The following is a 20,843-nucleotide window of genomic DNA, read 5'->3' as shown; positions in this document are numbered from 1 at the left end:
TTTCCTACTGAATGGAGCTAGGTATTTCATTAGAAACTGTGTGTCAGAAAATAAGCAGAAGAAACAACAGGATTCTGTGAAAATGTTGTAAATGAAGTATACGTTTTCAGTATTCTAAGTATCATGCTTTCTGTTGTACACATGTATGGATATTTCAGAGTACATTGACCTACAATGATGTGCATGTGAACTTCACTCGAGAAGAGTGGGCTTTGCTGGATCCTTCCCAAAGGAGTCTCTACAAAGATGTGATGCTGGAGACGTACAGGAACCTCACTGCTACAGGTAGAACAATGAATTTTCTTTACTTTTTAATATATGGAGAAACTCTTTATTCATTATTGGTACGCTTCTGTAATTTCTTCTGAATGAAGAAAGGAGGGATGAAGAAGGAGGTCAATGGTTCTTTGATTGAACCAATATCATGACCTAAATTTAGCCTTATTTCCAATAATAAATCATACATTTTCTTTTACTCTATTTTAGGTTATAATTGGGAAGGTCATAATGTTGAAGAGCATTGTCAAAGTTCTAGAAGACATTCAAGGTAATTTTCATCTGTAAGCTGATGTGAATATGGTTCTGTGAAAATTTTAATATGTCCTGGAAGACATATTTGACAAAGAAGGAACAGTGTCAATGAACTGCTTTAAGTGTATTTATTGAGGATTACTAACTTGTTACTGAACCATGTACCTTCATGTTAGGTATTTGATGTGTGTTTGCAAGGCACTCCTCTAACAAAGAATACAAGGAAATCATACCTTATGCAAGATCAATGTTTAAATCATAGACCTGTTAGCACTGTAAGGTACAATCTGGATTTGTTTAATCTCCTATAACTTAGATATTGCCACAGGTATTCACATTAAATAGGTGATGCAAGTATGTCCAAAACATTATCCTCATAAACTAGTCCATAGTAAAGCTGGGATTATTCATGTACTTATAGTAATGTTGCTAAGTTTTGTGAGAAGTGCAATTTATTTTAGAGTCAAGAATATTGTGGAAAAACCATAATCCCTATAGCACATGTCTATGATGAACAAAAATCAAATGTGTAAATACAACATAAAACCATGTCATTTATTAATTTTCTTTTAATAGGTCTATTATATATCACACTGAATACAAGTCATATTAGTATAGGTTTATTGAAAGAAACAATGTACCACCCAGAACAAATAAAATATGTAGTATTCCCCATTTTGAGTAGATGTTTATAAGGTGATACCTATTATGCTTTACATGGGGTATTCAGAGATGCAAGCAGTACAAATAATGACACAGAGGCTTTTTTAATACTTTACAGCTTAGGCAATTTAGGCAGATTCTGAACCCTCTTTTTCCCTAACTCAAATGAACCTAGCACAGTGTCCCAATACATGTCCAGCTGTACCTCTTTGTTCAATTCCATGTCCATCTGTTACCCTCAGTGCCCTGCTGGTGAATCGCCTGTCATTTGATTTCTTCTTCCCAGCAATCCTCTCTCAGAAGCTCTGGCCTCCATTCTGTGCCCTGCTATCAGTTGTCAGCTCTTTATTATTTACAAAAGATAAGTAAGGATGGACAAATATCTACAAAATATAGGGCAGGTGATGAGCCATAAAAAGAGCAATTCTGCAATCTGGTAAGCACTTAGCTCTCTGCTGACTCAGCAATCAGCATTCTCTCACACACACTGACACATTTTCACACAATATACACCAACATCAATTAACTAGTCATTCAACTTCATTAGGAATTCTCACAAAATCACACTTCAGAAAATGTAGTTTTAAGAATATAAAATTCTGCTTGTCACATTTATCTTTGCCAATTTACCATGGTGCACAGTATAGGGAAATTTATTAATCTAGCCACTGTGTTAAAGTTTTGAGGTCTTGCAGTTTTCTACAAATCTGTGGAAAAATATCTTATAGAAAAAAGTATGATATAAATGTGAGCCAGGTGAATATTTTTACCATCACAAGTATTTTCAAATATGCAAAACAACCGCTAGAGAAGGAGAACACCATGAAAGTAAAAATAATGATGAAACCTCAAGATGTAATTCCTATTTACCTTTAAACCAAAATGTAAAATTATGTGACATGGACAATTAGATTCATCAGTGTAATGAATGTGGTAAAGCTTTCATATGTGCTAATTATCTTTGCAGGTATGAAAACAGTCATAGTGGACACAAACCCCCTGAAGATACTCAATATGATGAAGTCTTTGCACATCACAGGAATGCCCACACATATGAAAGTATGCACACTGGTGCGGATCGCTATGAATCAAAACAATATGGTAACGCTTTTGAAAATAACAGTTATCTCCTAAGACATAAAAGGACACATATAGAGGAGAAACCCCATAAATGTAACCAGTGTGGTAAAGCCTTTGCACACAACAGTCATCTCCTAAGACATAAAAGAACTCACACTGGAGAGAAACCTTATGAATGTAACCAGTGTGATAAAGCCTTTACACAGAGGAGTGCTCTCCTATTACATAACAGAACTCACACTGGAGAAAAACCCCGTGAATATAACCAGTGTGGTAAAGCCTTTGCACATACTAGTGATTTCTTAATACATAAAAGAACTCACACTGGAGAGAAACCTTATGAATGTAAACAATGTGGAAAAGCCTTTGCATGTAATAGTAATCTTCAAATACACAAAAGAACTCACACAGGAGAGAAATCTTATGAATGCAATGAATGTGGTAAAGCGTTTTCAACTAACAGTAATCTCCATCTACATAAAAGAACTCACACGGGAGAGAAACCGCATGAATGTGACCAATGTGGTAAAGCCTTTGCACAGAGGAGTACTCTCCTATCACATAACAGAACTCACACTGGAGAAAAACCCTATGAATGTAACCAGTGTGGTAAAGCCTTTGCATACAAGAATGTTTTCATAATTCATAAAAGAACTCACACTGGCGAGAAACCTTATGAATGTAACCAGTGTTGTAAAGCCTTTGCAGATAACAGTCATCTCTTAAGACATAAAAGAACTCACACTGGAGAGAAACCTTATGAATGTAACCAGTGTGGTAAAGCCTTTGCAGATAACAGTGTTCTTCTAATACATAAAAGAACTCACACTGGAGAGAAACCTTATGAATGTAACCAGTGTGGTAAAGCCTTTGCACACAACAGTCATCTCCTAAGACATAAAAGAACTCACACTGGAGAGAAACCTTATGAATGTAACCAGTGTGATAAAGCCTTTGCACAGAGGAGTGCTCTCCTATTACATAACAGAACTCACACTGGAGAAAAACCCCATGAATGTAAACAGTGTGGTAAAGCCTTTGCACATAGTAGTGATCTCTTAATACATAAAAGAACTCACACTGGAGAGAAACCTTATGAATGTAAACAATGTGGAAAAGCCTTTGCATGTAATAGTAATCTTCAAATACACAAAAGAACTCACACAGGAGAGAAATCTTATGAATGCAATGAATGTGGTAAAGCGTTTTCAACTAACAGTAATCTCCATCTACATAAAAGAACTCACACGGGAGAGAAACCGCATGAATGTGACCAATGTGGTAAAGCCTTTGCACAGAGGAGTACTCTCCTATCACATAACAGAACTCACACTGGAGAAAAACCCTATGAATGTAACCAGTGTGGTAAAGCCTTTGCATACAAGAATGTTTTCATAATTCATAAAAGAACTCACACTGGCGAGAAACCTTATGAATGTAACCAGTGTTGTAAAGCCTTTGCAGATAACAGTCATCTCTTAAGACATAAAAGAACTCACACTGGAGAGAAACCTTATGAATGTAACCAGTGTGGTAAAGCCTTTGCAGATAACAGTGTTCTTCTAATACATAAAAGAACTCACACTGGAGAGAAACCTTATAAATGTAACCAGTGTGGGAAAGCCTTTGCACGAAGGAGTGCTCTCCTATTACATAGCAGAATTCACACTGGAGAAAAACCCTATGAATGTAACCAATGTGGTAAAGCCTTTGCAGCTACCAGTAATCTCCTAGTACATAAAAGAACTCACACTAGAGAGAAACCTTATGAATGTAACCAATGTGGTAAAGGCTTTGCAGGTAAGAGTCATCTCTTAGTACATAAAAGAACCCATACTGGAGAGAAAACTTATGAACATAAATGATGTGGTAAAGCTTTTGCATGTAACAGTGATCTCCTAAGACCTAAAGGAACCCACACTGGAAAGAAACCTTTTCAAAGTAACCAACGAGATAAAGCCTTTGCACTGAACAGTCATCTGGTAGTCCATAAAAGAACACATACTGGAGAGAAATCTTTTGAATTACCTAACGTGATAATGTGTATGCATTTCAGAGTAATTTCTGAAAACATAACTTACCCTGGAGAAAAAAAAAAACACTTTATTAATGTAATTAGTGTGGCATCTCCTTTGTACAACAGAGTCATCTCTTAAGTATAAAAAATGCATGTTGCAGGAAATCTCTATGAATTTAACCAATATCATAAAGGCTTTTCATGTAAGAGTCATCTTGAACAAGAACACCTCATGCAGTGAAACCCTATTAATGTAACTAATGTGTCAAGCCTTTAAATGCCATAATAATATTCATGTACATTGGAGAGTACACACTGGAGAGAAACCAATGTGATAAAGCCTTTCGATGTAATATTAATGTCCTCTAAGATAAAGAACACATACTGGGAAGAAGCCTTACAAATGTAACCAATGTGGTAAAACTTGCTCTTCAAAATCATCTTGAAATTCATGAAAGAATTCATATTGGACAGAAAGACTATGAGTGCATTTAACATGGTGAAGCTATTCCACATTTGTATACTCTTCATCATCATGAAAGAATTCCTACTCGAGAGAAACATTATAAATGTGTTAAATATGAGGGTTTTGTACATATCTACATTCTTCATTATCATAAGTTTATACTGGAGAGAAATTCTCAAAATATAAGAAATATGGTAAGGCCTTTGTATACTTTGGTCTGCTGAATCCAAAATAACTCAAACACTAGCTCAATGCAAATAACAAAAAATTATTGTCACCAGTAACTACTTAATGATTAGTAACATAGCACTCTTGGGAACTGATCTGTGATACATATCCACCCAGTGAACCAGAAAGTTATAGAGGTTCTGAGCTTGAAAATCATAATATATGTGCTGTTTTACAACTAATTTTTTAATCAGTCATGATTTAGGGATATGGGATTTGTTTATGTCATTGAAGGTGTCACCTGATATAAAATGTCACTCTAAAATTTAGTGGAGGCTGGTACCTAAAAAGCAATAAATAGGTATTAATTTTTTTACCATGTTCCAACATGCAAATTAATTTTGCATGTTTTGCATGTCAAAGTCAACTTGAAAGTCAAACTCTATAAAGGGATAGTAGAGAGAAACCTTACACATGTAAGCAATGTGATAAAACCTTTTCTTAATGCAGTTATCTCCACATACATAGAAGAAAACATACTGCACTAAGACCCTCTGGATAAGCAATGTGGTAAATCCTTTTCATGGAGTTGTCTTTGAAATCAGAAGAAAAAGTCATGCTCCAGAGAAACCTTATGAACGTAGTCAGTATGGTACACTTTTGCACTTCATTGTACCATTATAGAAGAGTAAAAGTTTTGGTGTGTGAGCAACCTCTTAAAGCCTTTGCATATCACAGTAGTCTTTGAGAACCTGAAAGAACTCATTCTCAAGAAAATCTGTTAGGATAAAAAATTTTTGAAGGTCTTTGATCAACTAACTTGCATTCAATTACAGGAGATTATTTGGGAGGAAAATTCTAACAAGTGTCAACAATGTATTCATGCATTATGACATTCCATCCTTCTTTTGTTTCCAATTAAAAGTCAATATGGAAAAAAGGCCTAGGAATTTAAACCGTAAGGTAACCTTCTTAGATTACTCAATTCTCTTCAATTACTTGAAATAAATCATCCAGTTATAAAATTTATGTGTGTGTATTGGTGCTATTTCTGTAACAAAACACAATGTCAACTTCCAAATGTGTTGGTTTTGCCTTACGGTTCCAGTGGGATATGGGATCTCTATGAAATGGGAATCACAAGTGTCATACATGGTCGCTAAAGCAGGAAGCTCAGAGCTCACATCCTCAACCTGCAGCATGAAGCAGAGAGTGGGAATTACAGATGCTATGCAGTTGAAACTATCAATCCCACGCCAAGTAACATACTTCTTCAAGAGGGCTGCTTTTCCTGTTCACAAATGATTCCAACAATGAGGATTCATTTCTCTGACTTCAAAACTACATGTTTGATTTCTATTACATGAAGGACTTTATGAAGAAAAACTCTGTAGAAACTGGTAGATGCCTCAACACCTGATTTCCAGGAATGAATGCCTACACAACACACTCATGAGTAAACATATTAGTTTAAGAATTTGCTTTAATTTCTGTTATGTGATCTCAGTATGTCTTTTTGAGTTTATGTTCCTGTCCATTCTGGTTTCCATGAAGAACAGACCTTATGAACTTCTTGTAACAGGAATTATAGAACATTGTAAAAACCTGACCTAGGTTCTGGGAATGAACTTCACTGCCAATCCTTGTCTCTAGTACTGTAAATATCTTAAATCTTTATATATCTTGAGATCGAGAAGTAGAAAAGAACTCATAGAAGAGAGCGACCCTATTTGTATATAAGATTTGATGACTTTGGATTTAGTAAATGTATTCAATTTTGAGAAAATAAACTTTTAAATTTGTTTTTACTATAGCCTTGGAGGAATTAAATGATTTACCATGTTCGCTTAAATGTAATGGAGGAGATCACCAACAGTGGTTATAGTCAGTAATTTGAGACATTGGAGTAGGTATTGAAGTTTTTTGTATGTGTAGCAAATCCATTCACAGAAGTTTATTAGGCTGTTCTGGTATTCTTTCTGTGGCAGCTGTTCATGTTCTAATGCATTTACTTCATGATAGGTATTTTTCTGCTGGAATGTATAGAATGGGATCTCCATCATCATCTATGTGGTCCATTGCTTATTTCTGTCAGGCAGTGTGTGATCATAGTTTTCAAGGAAGGGTCTCTGAGAAAGCGTGGTACTTTTTTAATGTTTTCATAAATTCCTTTGCTTTCAGCCTTGCTTAAATGTCAGTAATTAATTAATGTTAAAATGTTCAATAGTATGTGTTTATGTATGTACATATTGTTTGATGTCCCATGTTTCTTTATGTTCCCATATTTACTATATGTCACATCTTGAAGAACTGCCTTCTAAGAGAATTATCTAGAGATATTAGATAATGTAACAGAAACGAGATTTATTTCAAAAAAAGCATGTTATGTGTCTGTAATGTAAGTAAGGGATCTTAGGTCATGGCAGATATATGAAGGGTGTGTGACACTGGGGATTATTTTTGCCATTGTTACACAATCTTCAAGGTTACTTTGCCAGTTTTACATACCACAAACTTTCCCCCTGAACTCATTGGTACTCAAACTTAGTTGAAAGAGTATATTCATACAATATTATCTTCTATTCAGATTATAAACAAATTGTCATCTGAGGATGGAAGAAAATGATGTGATTTGAATAATAAATGCTCTTAACAAATGAAAATAATTTACTGATTTCCTGGTTTGAAATGTGTTACTTCATTCTCAGGAGTAAATACTTGTTCTTAACACTTTCTCAGAACTACAAGTGAATGTCAGAGAATTGTCTTAGTGGGTAAAGTTGGTTGTTGCTAACCTTGATGATTTGAGCTCAACCTCTGGGTAGCAATTATCACTCTTACAATTTTTTTAATATTTGTATAAATATTAAAAAATTTATACCTTTTAATTATAAATTTTACAGTTTGCTGCTGTATATGCAAACTCACACACTAGCACATACATAATTTTTTTCAACCTAAATGAGGGCCATTTTGGTCACCGGCTAAGACTCTTTGGGTTCCATTTTGAGAACTCACATATGGGATGTAGATAATAAATAACAAGTTGTCCTCTCACTGGCACATATATACCGTAGCATAGTTGTATACACAAAAACATTTTAAATAGATAATATTAAAGCAAAATAACACTTATTGATGGCAGAAATGTTTTTCAGGTGTAAATAATTGTAGCATTTGAAGATTTAGTACTGTTCATTAAAAGAAAAATGGTTCCTTTGTATATCTTATTTTATAATTTTGTTCCTTGATTCAAGTATAGGTCATTTTATAAAAATATCTCCACTTGGCTCAGAAGTGCATCCCTGTCATTCTAGACCTGGGAGTCCATGGTAGGCTAATCTCTCTGAGATTGTGGTCAGCTTGGTCCACAGAGTGAATTCTTTTGTTTGCTTATTTGTTTGTTTTTCAGACAGAATTTTCTTGTGTAGCCTTGGCTGTCCTGTTCTCAATTTGTAGATTGGGTTGGCAGCAAATTTGGGCCTCATTCTTCCTGAGTGCTGTTATTGTTGGTGTGTGCCGCCATGCCAATATCCACAGATCAAATTCTAAAATATTCATTGCTATGTGGAAGTATCATGTATCAAAATGATTTAAAAAATAAACAGTGTATTGCAATTTATAGGTTTGTTTCCCCTCAAGGATACTGTCCACAGTGCTGACAGATGTATTTTTGAATTGAAGTTTTCTGAATTGGTGCTCTCTGTCCTTTGTATAAGTGGGAAATGTTGCATTAAAACATCAATCTGATAGATCAGAAATCATGATTACTAAAAGGCATTACCTCCTGAGCATCTACTTTAGTGGAGTCATTTACTTAATTTTCAGGTAAGAAATTGTGGTCCAAAATAAAAGTTCCAAAGGCATTTCTGTCCATCATTCTTTGAAATTGCATATATTTCAGCATGATTTTGTGCAAAGTGTGCCCTTAAAGCTCTGATTTTACATTGTGATTACATTCAGAATAGGATTTAATTTAGCATAGATATTATTTAGCATGGCTCAGAGTAGTTGAACCCACATTTGGTCCTATCCATATTCCCAAAGTGAAATCCCAGTGCTTGCTTTGTTGAAGAAAACCATTGCTTTGGAAATGGCTCACATGCTCTTATTGCCTGCCCCAGCAAAAAACTCTTTCTCAGTTCTTCTGCATTGCCTAGTGTGTTGGCTAGTCTAGGCAGTCATTTTGACTATATCTGGACCTACGGCAAACACAAAGAGTTGGGTACTGTGGGGAATTTTTCATACTCACAGCTTTTGAAGTGGAAAAACCCTTCTTTAATCTGAGTGTTTTAAGGTGATAAAATTCACCTTTAGTCTCATCCACAGCTGTGTCTAGTCTGATTATATCCTGTCTATGTAAAGGACATTGAAAGTATTAGCTTTTTCTCTTTTTCTGCTTGCCCTACCTCTGGCTACCCAGTTCATTTTTTTTGCTACTCCTTGGAATTCTGTTATATACTGAAGACCATCTGAGATATTCAGCTACCTGCACTGAATAACTATTTGCTTCTTCAACTTTCCTTTGATAGTCAGCCATTTTTTGGACTAGTTGGACGACAGCTTGTGAGATATTCAAATGAATAAACTTTCTATATACATAGAGATTTATTCTATGAGTTCTGTTCATCTATGGAACGTTGAAAGATATATATGTGTATATCTGTTTTGTTTTCCATTCCTCACTGAGGAAGATGTGCAGGCTAACAATAATGGACTTCAGTGTTTATCATTACTTTCTTGCTATTCTGTTAGGTTTGTCTCATGCCTACCATTTAAAAAGTAGCTGCAGTTTACCTGAACCCAACATAAGAAAAAACTCAAACCCTTGTTTCCTAAACTCTCTGTAATTGTGGGACAGACTGATAACTCCACTTCAATTTCATTATACTAGTTATCCACCTTGATTCCAGTAAGAAGAAGGGGAAGGAAGTATTCGTGAGTGACCTGGAAAAGTTTTGTCCTTTGATAGGAAGCCTGAACCAAGAACCAATATGCTATGTACCTTAAGCACATTCTAACCCTAACAGAGGTGTTAATATCACTCCAGATTAAAGGGCCAATCAGGGCCTCCATGCAGAAGAGAAGGCAGGTCCTTCTAGAGGCAGCACTCTAGGTTCTGCTCTGTTTCTGAGCAAGCTTGAAAGCCCCAGTGTTCTGAGATTTGAGAGTGGACACCACAGATTTTGAGGCAAGCTCGAGGACATTCCGAAGGCCCCAAATGGTGATGGGAGGGTCATTGTTCACAGATGGGAGGCACAGGATGGTGTGCATCACTAGGTAGAGTAGTGGGTACTCCCTGGACTGGATGGAAAGGCTATTAGATAAGGCACCAAATGTTATTGAATTACAAATCTCTGCATACCTAGAAATGTTTTGTCCCTGTAAAGGATAACCTGAATCAGGAACCAATAGGCTATGTACCTTCAGAATATTCTAACCCTAACAAAAGTGTTCATATCACTCAAGACAAATTGGCCAATCAGGGCCTTCAGGTAGACTTGACTGTCAGGATAAGAGGCAGGTTCTTCAGGGAGTTATGCTGGAGGTTTTGTTCTGTAGCTGACCAGGCTTAAATGATTCCATGTGAAGTGCTCTAAGCACTGCTGCTAGGTGTTGTGAGGGAAGTTCAAGCAAGTTCCAAAGTCTCAGCATGGTGAGTGGAGTGTTACTGCCCATAAATGGTAGGAGTAGGCCACTGAGCAGGGCTGATTGAAATGATGGTCCCTGCCTGGTGGGACAGGTGGGAAGATAGATAGAAGACAGACACATTTGCTACTGAAATGCACATCTCTGCAGGTCTGGAAAAGGCATGGGCATGAATGGCTAACTGGGACTGGGACTATTATGCTGTATATCTTCATCAAGCACTAACCCTACGGGAAGGGCTCATGTCACTCAAGACACTCTGTCCAATCAGTGTCTCCAGGGAGACTTGCCTGTCAAGCCAGAAGGCAAGTTTCATTTACTGCTCATTAATTTTAAATCGATGACGACTGTTTTTGTTAATTGTTGTTACTGTTTGACTTTGATTAAAAATTGGCAGCAAGAGTTCTCAGCAATGAGGTAGGGATATCTACACTGGACTTGAATGTGGAAATGAATGTGCCTTTTAAGAGGAACAGGGAGAGCTCCTGGAGAATGGAAAATCATACAGAAAAAAAAATATTTCTCAGACTAGGACCCTGTCTGCCCTTATCTGGGAAGGCCTCAGCTGTCTGAGTTACTTGATCTCTGATTCCCAAGAAGAGGAGCTCATCACTGCTAGTGTCCTGATGTCCAGTTGGATTGTCCAAGTTAATAAGAGACTCTGGCAAGCCCTAATAATCAGGAACACCAGTAGGAGGTAGTGTGCAAATTCTTTCCCAAATTCTCCTCTAATGCAGGTATTGGAAGGAGGGAGGCTACAAACCACACTATTTTATGTGTGTAAAGTGTGCTCTCCACAGGCCAGTATGAACAAGTCTACTGAAATACATATAAGAGTCTACTGGGAATGAGATGGACCTGGGTCATACTGTGGTTTTGTTGGTCTACGTGGTGAGATGGGCAGAAGCCCTTGTTGTCTGACTCTTCTAGTGTGTGGTTTCCCTGGGGACATGGAGGCTCTACAGACATGGCAGTGGAAAGTTGCGGTTGTTATACTAGTACTGTCAGTATGCACACACAGTCATTGCTTCTGCTGTACAATAGGAAGACAGATTAGAAAACAGAATATCTGGTTCCTAGAAGTTTTGAACCTTGCTTTCTACATCCCAATTTGTGTGAGAAATTCTATACAAAGTTTTGAAAGTAGTAGACATAAGGTTATGGGGATCATGCTGCAGTAATACTTGATTAGACTTTTTATTGCCTTTCTAGTACCACCAGGTTTAGTGGCACAATTGAGGGAAATTCAATTTCAGGATACTAAAGCAATTTCTGAGATGCAGAGGTTTCTCAGGTGTAGATGGTGTTAAGTAGGTTGGATATTGCAGATTCCACATTCTGTGACACAGTACATGTGGGAGGAAGAAGTTGTTAAATAATGTTTCATCCTTGTTATGTATATGGGCTTCAATAGGACTGGATTTGCCTGAATACACAATTGGGGATGAAAGGTTGCAGAGCCATAGCCCATCTTTTGATAACCTTCATGTTCCAGAGAGACGTCTTCTATGGGGCCTCCCTGTTTGGAAGAGAGATCAGTAGTAGCTGAAGGGTTAGAAATACAACAGTTAAGGTATCACTTTCAGTTGTTTCTGTAGGAACAGTGAAGTCTGTTTCATTTAATTTTTTGCACATAAAATGAAAAGTTACAGGTCAAATTCACATTTTTCTTCCCATAGTTTCCTTAAATATTTTCATTAGAACTTGAATATATTTTTAGGCGTGTGCCAGGTCAGTATCTGGCAGGTGGAGCTGAGAGGAGGATGGCCAGTCCAGCTGGATGCCCTCTGTGGCTAAGCAAGATGATGATTGTCAAAAGCCTGAACCTCCCCAGATGTCCCAGGGAATAAAACACTACCGAGCTGGGAGATCTGTCGAAACAGGAACTCAGTTTATTGAATAAAGTAGTGCTTTTTATAGGTTTGGGTCAAGGGTCAGCATTAAGGAAGTGAGGTAAGATGACATAGAGGGAAAGGTTAGGTAGTGCAAGGAGAGATGGGCCAGTGACAAAACTCCACATAACAGTTACCAGGCAGGGTTAATTTTAAGGCAGATATGCTGAATCACTTTTGCCCAGAAGTGGCAACTCTTAAATCAGAAGCTAAAGACAGTTCTCCAAACTCGAGCCAGGCTCAGGTAGATTCAGCAGGCCTTATGAGGCCCAACATTTCCCCCTTTTTTATTTGACAGCAGACATGGACCCTATCTTAGGTTGTACCCCACATGGAGATCTTACCTTTCATTGAGTACCATGTCAGGAGCTTGTCAGGAGCTCCTCCAGGACCTGTCTTAGGTCTTCCTAGCACATCTGGGTCTTACCCTTTATTGTTCAGATGTAGAGCAGAGGGGTCTTTTCTAGGAAGATGCCTGGGCCTAGGCGCAATTGGATTCCTGAGTAACTAACGGATGATAATATATTTCTACTTAATGCAGCTTAATTGCCCTTAACCTCTGCTGGATAAACTGCACAAGCTTGTTAAGAATGCATGGCCCAAGGGTAAGTAGGAGAAGGAGGAAAAGCAAGGGTCCAAGTAGAGGAAGACTATAAGGAAGGAGGCCATGAAAGCCATTCCACAGGGATTTTTCTTGATGTTCATGGCATCATCTCTCCAAGTCTTCTTAGAGGATTTTGATTTGATCTCTGACAATGCCCAATTTGTTGGTGTAGAAGCAGCATTTTTTCCTGCAAAAACAAGCAGATGCCAACTTTTTTGGCATTTAGTGGGCCCAAAACCTTTTTGTTTTGAAGAACTACTTCTGGCAGGGAGTCTAAAGGCCATTCCTTCCCCACAACAAAACACTGTTGGAGGGGGAGGCAAAGAAGGGAGGCAACTCCAGGAAGGAGTTAGAGTGACAGAGGGAGGGGTGGACACTCCTAACATCAATGCTGCCATTATCAGGATGAGGTAGTACCTGAAATCAGTCCCCTGTGGAAAGGTCATGGAAAAGGGAACAGGGGAGTAATTTAAAATATTTAATATTAAATATTCAAATAAAACCAGTGGATGGTAATTAAGGCTTGAACACCCTCACCGTCTGTATAGCCAATGGGGGCCACATAGTTCCAACAGACCCTCTGTCCTTCCATGCCAAAGCAGACTGAGCTAGGCCCCATTCTTCTATAACCTCTTGGGCCTTGGCAAGGTCTCCAAATCCCCCTTCACTGATCATAAGGGTCACAAGGAAAAGGATCGTCTTCCACATTTTCATTGGTTTCTGGGGGAATAAAAGAATGCTTCTCAGGGGTAGATAGCCTCCTAGAGGGGTCACCATTGTCATCCTCATCTTTTAGTGGTGGCAAATATTTTATATTTCTGGCTGGAACCCACATGGGCCTCTTCTCATCTTTGGGGAATATACATCCAAATCCTCTTCCTGCTGTGAGAAGAGGGTTGGGTCCTCTCCAATGAATCTCTCAATCTGACTCTTATGGAACTATATGGAGTAGATATAGACCAATGTTTCTGAAACGGTGACTGATTATCTTTTGAAAATTTTAAAATATTTAAAGTAAATAATGCATTTTTCAATTGATCATGAGGGGGTAATGATTCCCCCTTTTGTTTTTGTAATTGAATCTTTAAAGTATGATTAACTCTTTTTGTTATGGTTTGGCCCTTTGCATTATAAGGAATTCCAGTAGTATGAGAAATTTTCCATGTCTGTAAGAATTCCTGAAATGGTTTGCTTATAAAGCATGGACCATTGTCTCTCTTAATATTGTCAGGTAGACCCAAGGTGGCAAAACACTGAAGCATATGACTAATAGCATTATTGTACTTCTCTCCAGCATGAGCTGAGGCCCAACATGTATGTGAGAATGTATCCACTGAAAGAAAAATGTATTTTATTTTGCCAAATGGGAAATAGTTAGTCACATCTATCTGCCAAAGATTATTGGGACACAATCCTCTATGATTTATACTTGACTTTTGCAGGGCTGGTAATTGAAGGAAGGGTTGGCATGACCTGCAAGTTCTGATAATCTTTTTAAAATATTTAACAGGGACTTGTGGGAATTTATCTTTGAGGCCTCTTCAATTAGTATGAGTCAATAATGGAAGTCTGAAGCCTCAGTCACTGTATTTAGTTGTGTCCCAGATGCCAAACTATCAGCTAGCTCATTTCCCTCTCACAGGAATCTGGGAATGTTTTGATGTCCTCTGAGATGGTGTAGGTATAGGGGGTAAACTCACTGTTGGAGAAAAAAAAATGGGCCTGAATCAAAAGAGGAGTTATGGGATTTGCATCTAATTTAATATGGGCCTCAGCTAAGGAAGGTAGCAGATTTACAACATAAAGGCTATCTGAAAACAAATTAAAGGGCTCCCTAACCTTATCCAAGGCAAGTACAACTACATAAAGCTCCTTGACCTGGGCCGAGTATTCAACTTCCTGGGAAATGGGTTGGACAGGTGTCATTTTAATATTGGGCCCGTGGGGTGAATAAATCACTAATGAGGCTCCCCTATTTCCACCATCCATAAATATTGTTAGAAATTTGGGATTTGGTTGGGGGAGAAAAAGTCTTGGTGGTCTCCAGGATAAACGTGAAAAGGAGCTCCTACACTTATGGTGACCATAGTGACAATTAATAATACCTACCCCCAACCCTTCCAAGGCTAAGGCAATCCTAGGATTGTTTCTCTGAAGCCATGTAATGTCACCTATTTTGTAGGGAATTGTCAGAGTGTGGTTCCATGCCAAACACTCTTACTGAAATATCTCTTCCTTTAATAATGTAATCTGCTATTTGGTGAGTCATGGGATAAACCTGTGGGGTCCCTCCAACTGAAATATGAATCCAATTGATGGGTTTTTCATCTTGGGCTAATAAAGCAGTGCAGAGCGTGTCACCGAGAAAAAGATACAGGGTGACAGGAATTTCAGACTCAAACCTCTTTAAAGTTGCTGTAACTATAGCTTATTGAACCTTTCACAAAATTTGTTGATGTCGTGAGGATAAAACAAATTTTGTAGTAAGATCAGAGCCCTTTAAAATGTCAAAAGGTGTGGATAGGTCCTCTGTGGAAATGGGAATCCATGTCTGCATCCAATTAATCTCTCAGTTATTGGAATTGAATTAGGGAATTGAGTAAGAATCTTGAAAATATAACTGTGGCTTCATTAGGGAGAACCCCCTCAAGAAACAATGTGGATCCCAAGATCTTAAAAGGGGAGAGAGTGTCTGAATTTTTTCAGGGTCCACCTTAAAGTTACTGTCTTTAAGAATAGTAAGACACTTAGTCATCAAGTCTTGCAACCCGGCAGGGCTGGAACTCCCCCAAATAATATCATCAATATAGATATAAAATAAGGCATCTGTTTGATTTATTAAAGGAGTAAAAAAGTGCAGCATGTAATATTGGCACATAGCAGGATTATTGTCCATGCCCTGAGGCAACACTGTCCACTCAAACCTCTTATCTGGCCCCTGAAAATTTATTGAGGGTAATGAAAAGTCAAACTTTTCTGTATCCTTGGGATAAAGAAGAAACAATTCTTAATATCAATTCCAGTCAAATGGAGACCACAAGGAATGGCAGGTGTCCAGAGCAATCCCCTTTGAGAAGTCCCAAAGGATAGCATCCTCCCATTAATCTTTCTTAGATCATGAAAAGTCTCCAAGAGCCTTTGACCTTTTTTTTAATCACAAAAACAGGTGAATTTCAAGGGCTAATAGAGGGCCTTATATGTCCCACATCGAGTTGCTGTTTCATTATCTTAGCAAAAGGTAGAGGCCACTGCTCAACCCAGACTGGGTCCCCAGTTGTCCATCAGATTTTTGTGACTGAAGGGCGAGCAGTGGCCTTTAGAATTGGGGGTGAATCTGAGAATGTTTGTTTCTTAATTGCTCAAAATAAGGATCATCCCGTTAGTTAGAATGGACATTTCATCCCTGCTCAAATCGCTGTTCATATTCCTCATGGTCTAATATGTCTTGGTAGAGGGCCTTATGATCAGTGGTAATATAGGCCTCGGCTTCACCAAGAACATTCTGTCCCAAAAGGTTGGGAGTAAGACCAGGGACCACAAGGGGGAGCACTTCTCCTTGGTTCCCATCAGGATCCACCCAAGGCCACCAGCTGGCAGTCTCCTATGACTTGGTTGTCCACCCACACCCATTAGGGAGGGGCCAGGAACCAGCTGCCAGGAGTGAGGGGCCTCTTACTTTCTTCTCACAGTACGGTCTGCCCCCACATCAATTAGGAACTGAAAGCTCCTGTCCCCAATTGTGAGTGTCATTTTAGGTCTCATACCAGGGACCAGGGTGACAGTCCAATGAACTTTGTTCCCTCTCTTCCCCTTATTTAATGGGGGTGGGGATGGCCCCCGAGAAGAGTGTAAAGGTTCAGCTTTAAGGTTAAATCAGGATCTATAATCCTTGGCCCAGTGAAAACCCTTTTTGCATTTGGGACAGGGATTGCCTGGTAATGTGCCTGTTGTGCTGGCACCAGGAGCATTTTGAGACCTGTTGGGGCATTCTTATTTAAAATGGCCGTTGTGTCCACAGCCAAAGCATGTCTGCCCCTGAGTCCTAGTGACCTGATGAAGGGTGTTGACTAAGGCAGTCACTTCCACCTGGCATGGCAGTAGCCATTTCTCTGGCCTGAAAGGAGGTGGTCTCTACATCTTTAGTGGTGACAATCCACTTACCCATCCCCATATTACACATCCTCGCACAGGCCAGCTTGTGATCTGAATTCATGCCATCCCACACTAGCGACTTAACAAACTGATCATGAAACTCCCCCGGGGAAACTTTCTCCTCAGACTTTTATCTACCCAGTCTATGAAGGAAGGTAGGTCCTCTTAGGCCTTTTGTATAATTCCTGAAACAGGAGATTCTGTAGGCCCCTCATCTAGCTTTCTCTAGGCTGCCAAGCCTGCTGCTCTAATCTGCTCCTGATATAAGGGGCTGGGAGAACAGCCTGCTGGAGGCCTGTGGAATACTGGTCAGCTGTGCCAGAAAGCATTCCATAAGTTATTGGCATCTGGGAGTTAGCTCATTGATTGCATTCCCACTGGACCCTGCATTACTCCTTGTAAAAGGCCAACCATTTAAGGAAGGCCAGCTCAGAAAGGACAGTCTTGGTAAGGTCCATCCAGTCTCCTGTAGTGCATGACTGATGCACCAGCCCCTCAAGAATGGTCTCAGCCCAAGGCGAATTGGCCCCATCCTCCGCCACTGTGGCGTTCCTTGAGGTCTAGAGCCCCCTAAGGATCCCAGTCAGGGGGACCGGCCGCCCCAGGAATGGTGGTGACAGGGAAAGTTCCACGGGTCTCTCCGAATATGGAGGGGGTGTAGATGAGTCAGGGAAGGGGTAGTAAGTGAGCCCTGTTTCAGTGGCACAGCCGGAGGGGTAGGGGCTGGCCAGGCAGCATTCTTAAATGGATCTAAAGAAGGATACATGTTCTGTCTCTGAGGAATAGGCTCATCATCTGACTTAATGCTGGTTTTGGCCCCAGCACCTTCTTCTTTTTGGGGGAGCCAGGTCCTCCTCAGCCCCACTTTCCTGTCTCCTACATGTATCCTTATGTTCTTTGGGCAGTTTTGGATGGAAGCAGCACTTAAGGGTTGTGACCAGGGGAATGACTCCCAGAGGGGGGATATCCCCTTCCCAAACCTGTGATCTGTTGACCAGGGTTTCTACTTTGTCCCAGGTGTCCAGTCAAACAGGGTGCCCTCATCCTGCAGCCATAGAGCAACCTTTATAACATACTTCCATACTTGAAGGGCTTGAGTATCAAGCAGATTGAAAACCCTACTTTTAAGCAAAATTTGTAGGGATTCCAGAGAACTGCCCCATATTCAATGGGGGTACACTCACTGGCAGACCAGTTGGCCTGTCAGCATTCTCCCCTGGAGCAGAATACTCACATGGGGCACCAGTGTGCCAGGTCAATATCTGACAGGTGGAGCTGGGAGGAGGGTGGCCAGTCCAGCTGGATGCCCTCCCTGGCTGAGCGGGATGATGAGTGTTGATGGCCTGAACCTCCCCAGATGCCCCAAGGAATAAAACACCACCGAGCTAGGAGATCTGCAGAAGCAGGAACTCAGTTTATTGAATTAAGTTGTCCCTTTTAAAGGTTTGAGTCAAGGGGCAGGGTTAAGGAAGTGAGGTAGAGTCGAGGTTAACTGGTGCAAGGAGAGGTGGGCCAGCAACAAAACTCCATGTAACAATTACCAGGCAAGGTTAATTTTAAGTGACTCAGGATATGCTGAGTCACTTTTTTCCAGAAGTGGCACCTCTTTAATCAGAAGCTAAAGACAGTTCTCCAAACTCAAGCCAGGCTCAGGTAGATGCAGCAGGCCTTATCAGGCCCAACATAAATATACCTCAATTTCTAAATCCATTCCTCAGTTATGGGACATCTATGTTGGTTCCGGATTCTGGGTATCATGAAAAAAGCTGGTATGAGTATAGTTGAGCAAATATCCTTTTTGTATGCTTGAGCAGCTTCTGAATATATGCCCAGAGGTTCTATAGCTGAATCTTGAAGAAACACTATTCATAATTTTTTGAGAAAGCACCAGATTAATTACCAAAGTGGTTGTACAAGTTTACATTCCCACCAGCAATGAAGAGGGCTCCCTTTTCTCCACATCCAGTCCAGCTTGTGTTGCAGATGATGTGAGTACACATGAATGACCCTAAAAATTTAACCAAGGAACTCTACAGATGCTAAACATCTTCAGCAAAGTGGCTGGATACAAAATAAAAAAAAAAGCCGTCCTAGGGAAAAAAAACACCTCTTCACAATTGCTACAAATAACATAATGTACCTTGGTGTGACTCTAATCATGCAAATAAGAGACTTGTATTAAAAAAAAAAAAACTTCAAGGAAGATATCAGAGGATGGAAAGATCTCCCATTCTCCAAGATTGATAGGATTAACGTAGTAAAAATGGCCACTCTACCAAAATAAATCTGCAGACTCAATGCAATTCCAATCAAAATACCAACACAACTCTCTACAGACCTTGAAAGAACAATTCTCAATTTCATGTGGATAAACCAAAAACCCAGAATTGATAAAAACAGGTATGTACAATAAAAGATTTTCTTAAGGTAACTTCATCTCAGATTTCAAATAGTACTATAGAGCAACAGTAATAAAAAGTGGCATGGTACTGGCACCTGTACTTTAAATCTTAAAGGGGTGTGCATCTACTCATTAATAAGTTTTATTAAATCATATTAATAAGCTGAGGGGAAAAACACATATAGGGGAATCACCTGCTGTCTCAGATTCAGACCCAGCTTGAGGGTGTCCAGTCAGCCAATGCTACTTTGGGCTATGGTTTCTGCTCATCAACCTTAAAGCATCCCTGGCTTTACTATTAAAAGTGGACTTTTCTTAACTTTAAATTATTCTCTAAGGTTTTGTACATCACAGACATTAGCAAAAACATCTTCCCCAACCTTGTTAAACAATCTTTTTCCAAATTCTTTCTAAGTATAATGGTTATTGCTAAAAACCTACAACTATGGTCCCTTTTAAGAGCAGTGGTTAATTCATTAATTTGCTTAGCTTGATCTACGAAAAGAGATCAAGCATTTTTAAAAATAAATGCCAGTGATACTGCCCAGTGAGGGGGCTAGAAGCATCATTACAGTTTTCATACAACTCATGTTATGAGGAATATGGGCATCATAACAGCATCAAACAGAACTATGTTTCACAACAGCCCAAAGTCCTCAGTATAAGCAGTTCTTGGGATTATGCTTCTCCAAGACAAACTCATCATGACTATGCTAACAGGGGAGCCAAATTCCATGAGTACTACAGATGTTTTGCTGTTGCTCCTGCATGGCTCTCAACAGGACCAGGTAGCCAAAATAGTTTGCCTATATATGGGGAAGGAGGGAATGAGGTTAGCTCAGGCCCTGGGAAGAATTCAGGGTATTGGGTGCGCTATGCCAGCCTGGAGGACCATATAACATGGAAGGACTGAGGGATTGCTAAGAGAAAATTAGCAGCTATGTCTGTTTTGATATGTTAAATATGAACCTCTGCCATTTGTTCCAGGTATGAAACCTACATCTATGGAAATATAAACTTCAGAGAGAGCAGTATGGTCTCCATTAGGTAATGATTTAAAAAGAATGAGCTGACAAGGAAGAAAGGTGACAAAGACAAAGATATATCTTTCTTTATATCTTTTTTTCTATTCTTTGGGGGAGGGTGGGTACCCAGACTGGACTCAAATTTTTGCTGTCAAGTTTTGTTCTTCTAATTCATTTTATTTTTTCAAAACTTAT

General features: G+C 39.3%; 1 protein-coding gene across 1 annotated transcript; it reads left to right on the top strand.

Moving 5' to 3' along the window:
• The first annotated feature begins 251 nt into the window (after positions 1–251).
• LOC132650984 (zinc finger protein 431-like) lies at positions 252–4,208 on the top strand. Its single transcript, XM_060376311.1, has 3 exons — positions 252–285; positions 487–547; positions 2,162–4,208. The coding sequence occupies exons 1-3, from the start codon at positions 252–254 to the stop codon at positions 4,137–4,139; spliced, it is 2,073 nt and encodes a 690-aa protein (XP_060232294.1). The 3' UTR covers positions 4,140–4,208.
• The last annotated feature ends 16,635 nt before the right edge of the window (positions 4,209–20,843 follow it).

This window comes from Meriones unguiculatus (genome assembly GCF_030254825.1).
Source record: "Meriones unguiculatus strain TT.TT164.6M chromosome 13 unlocalized genomic scaffold, Bangor_MerUng_6.1 Chr13_unordered_Scaffold_37, whole genome shotgun sequence".
NCBI classification, from domain to species: Eukaryota; Metazoa; Chordata; class Mammalia; order Rodentia; family Muridae; genus Meriones; species Meriones unguiculatus.
Note: the sequence above shows the minus strand (reverse complement) of the source record. Positions and strands in the feature narration are given on the sequence as shown.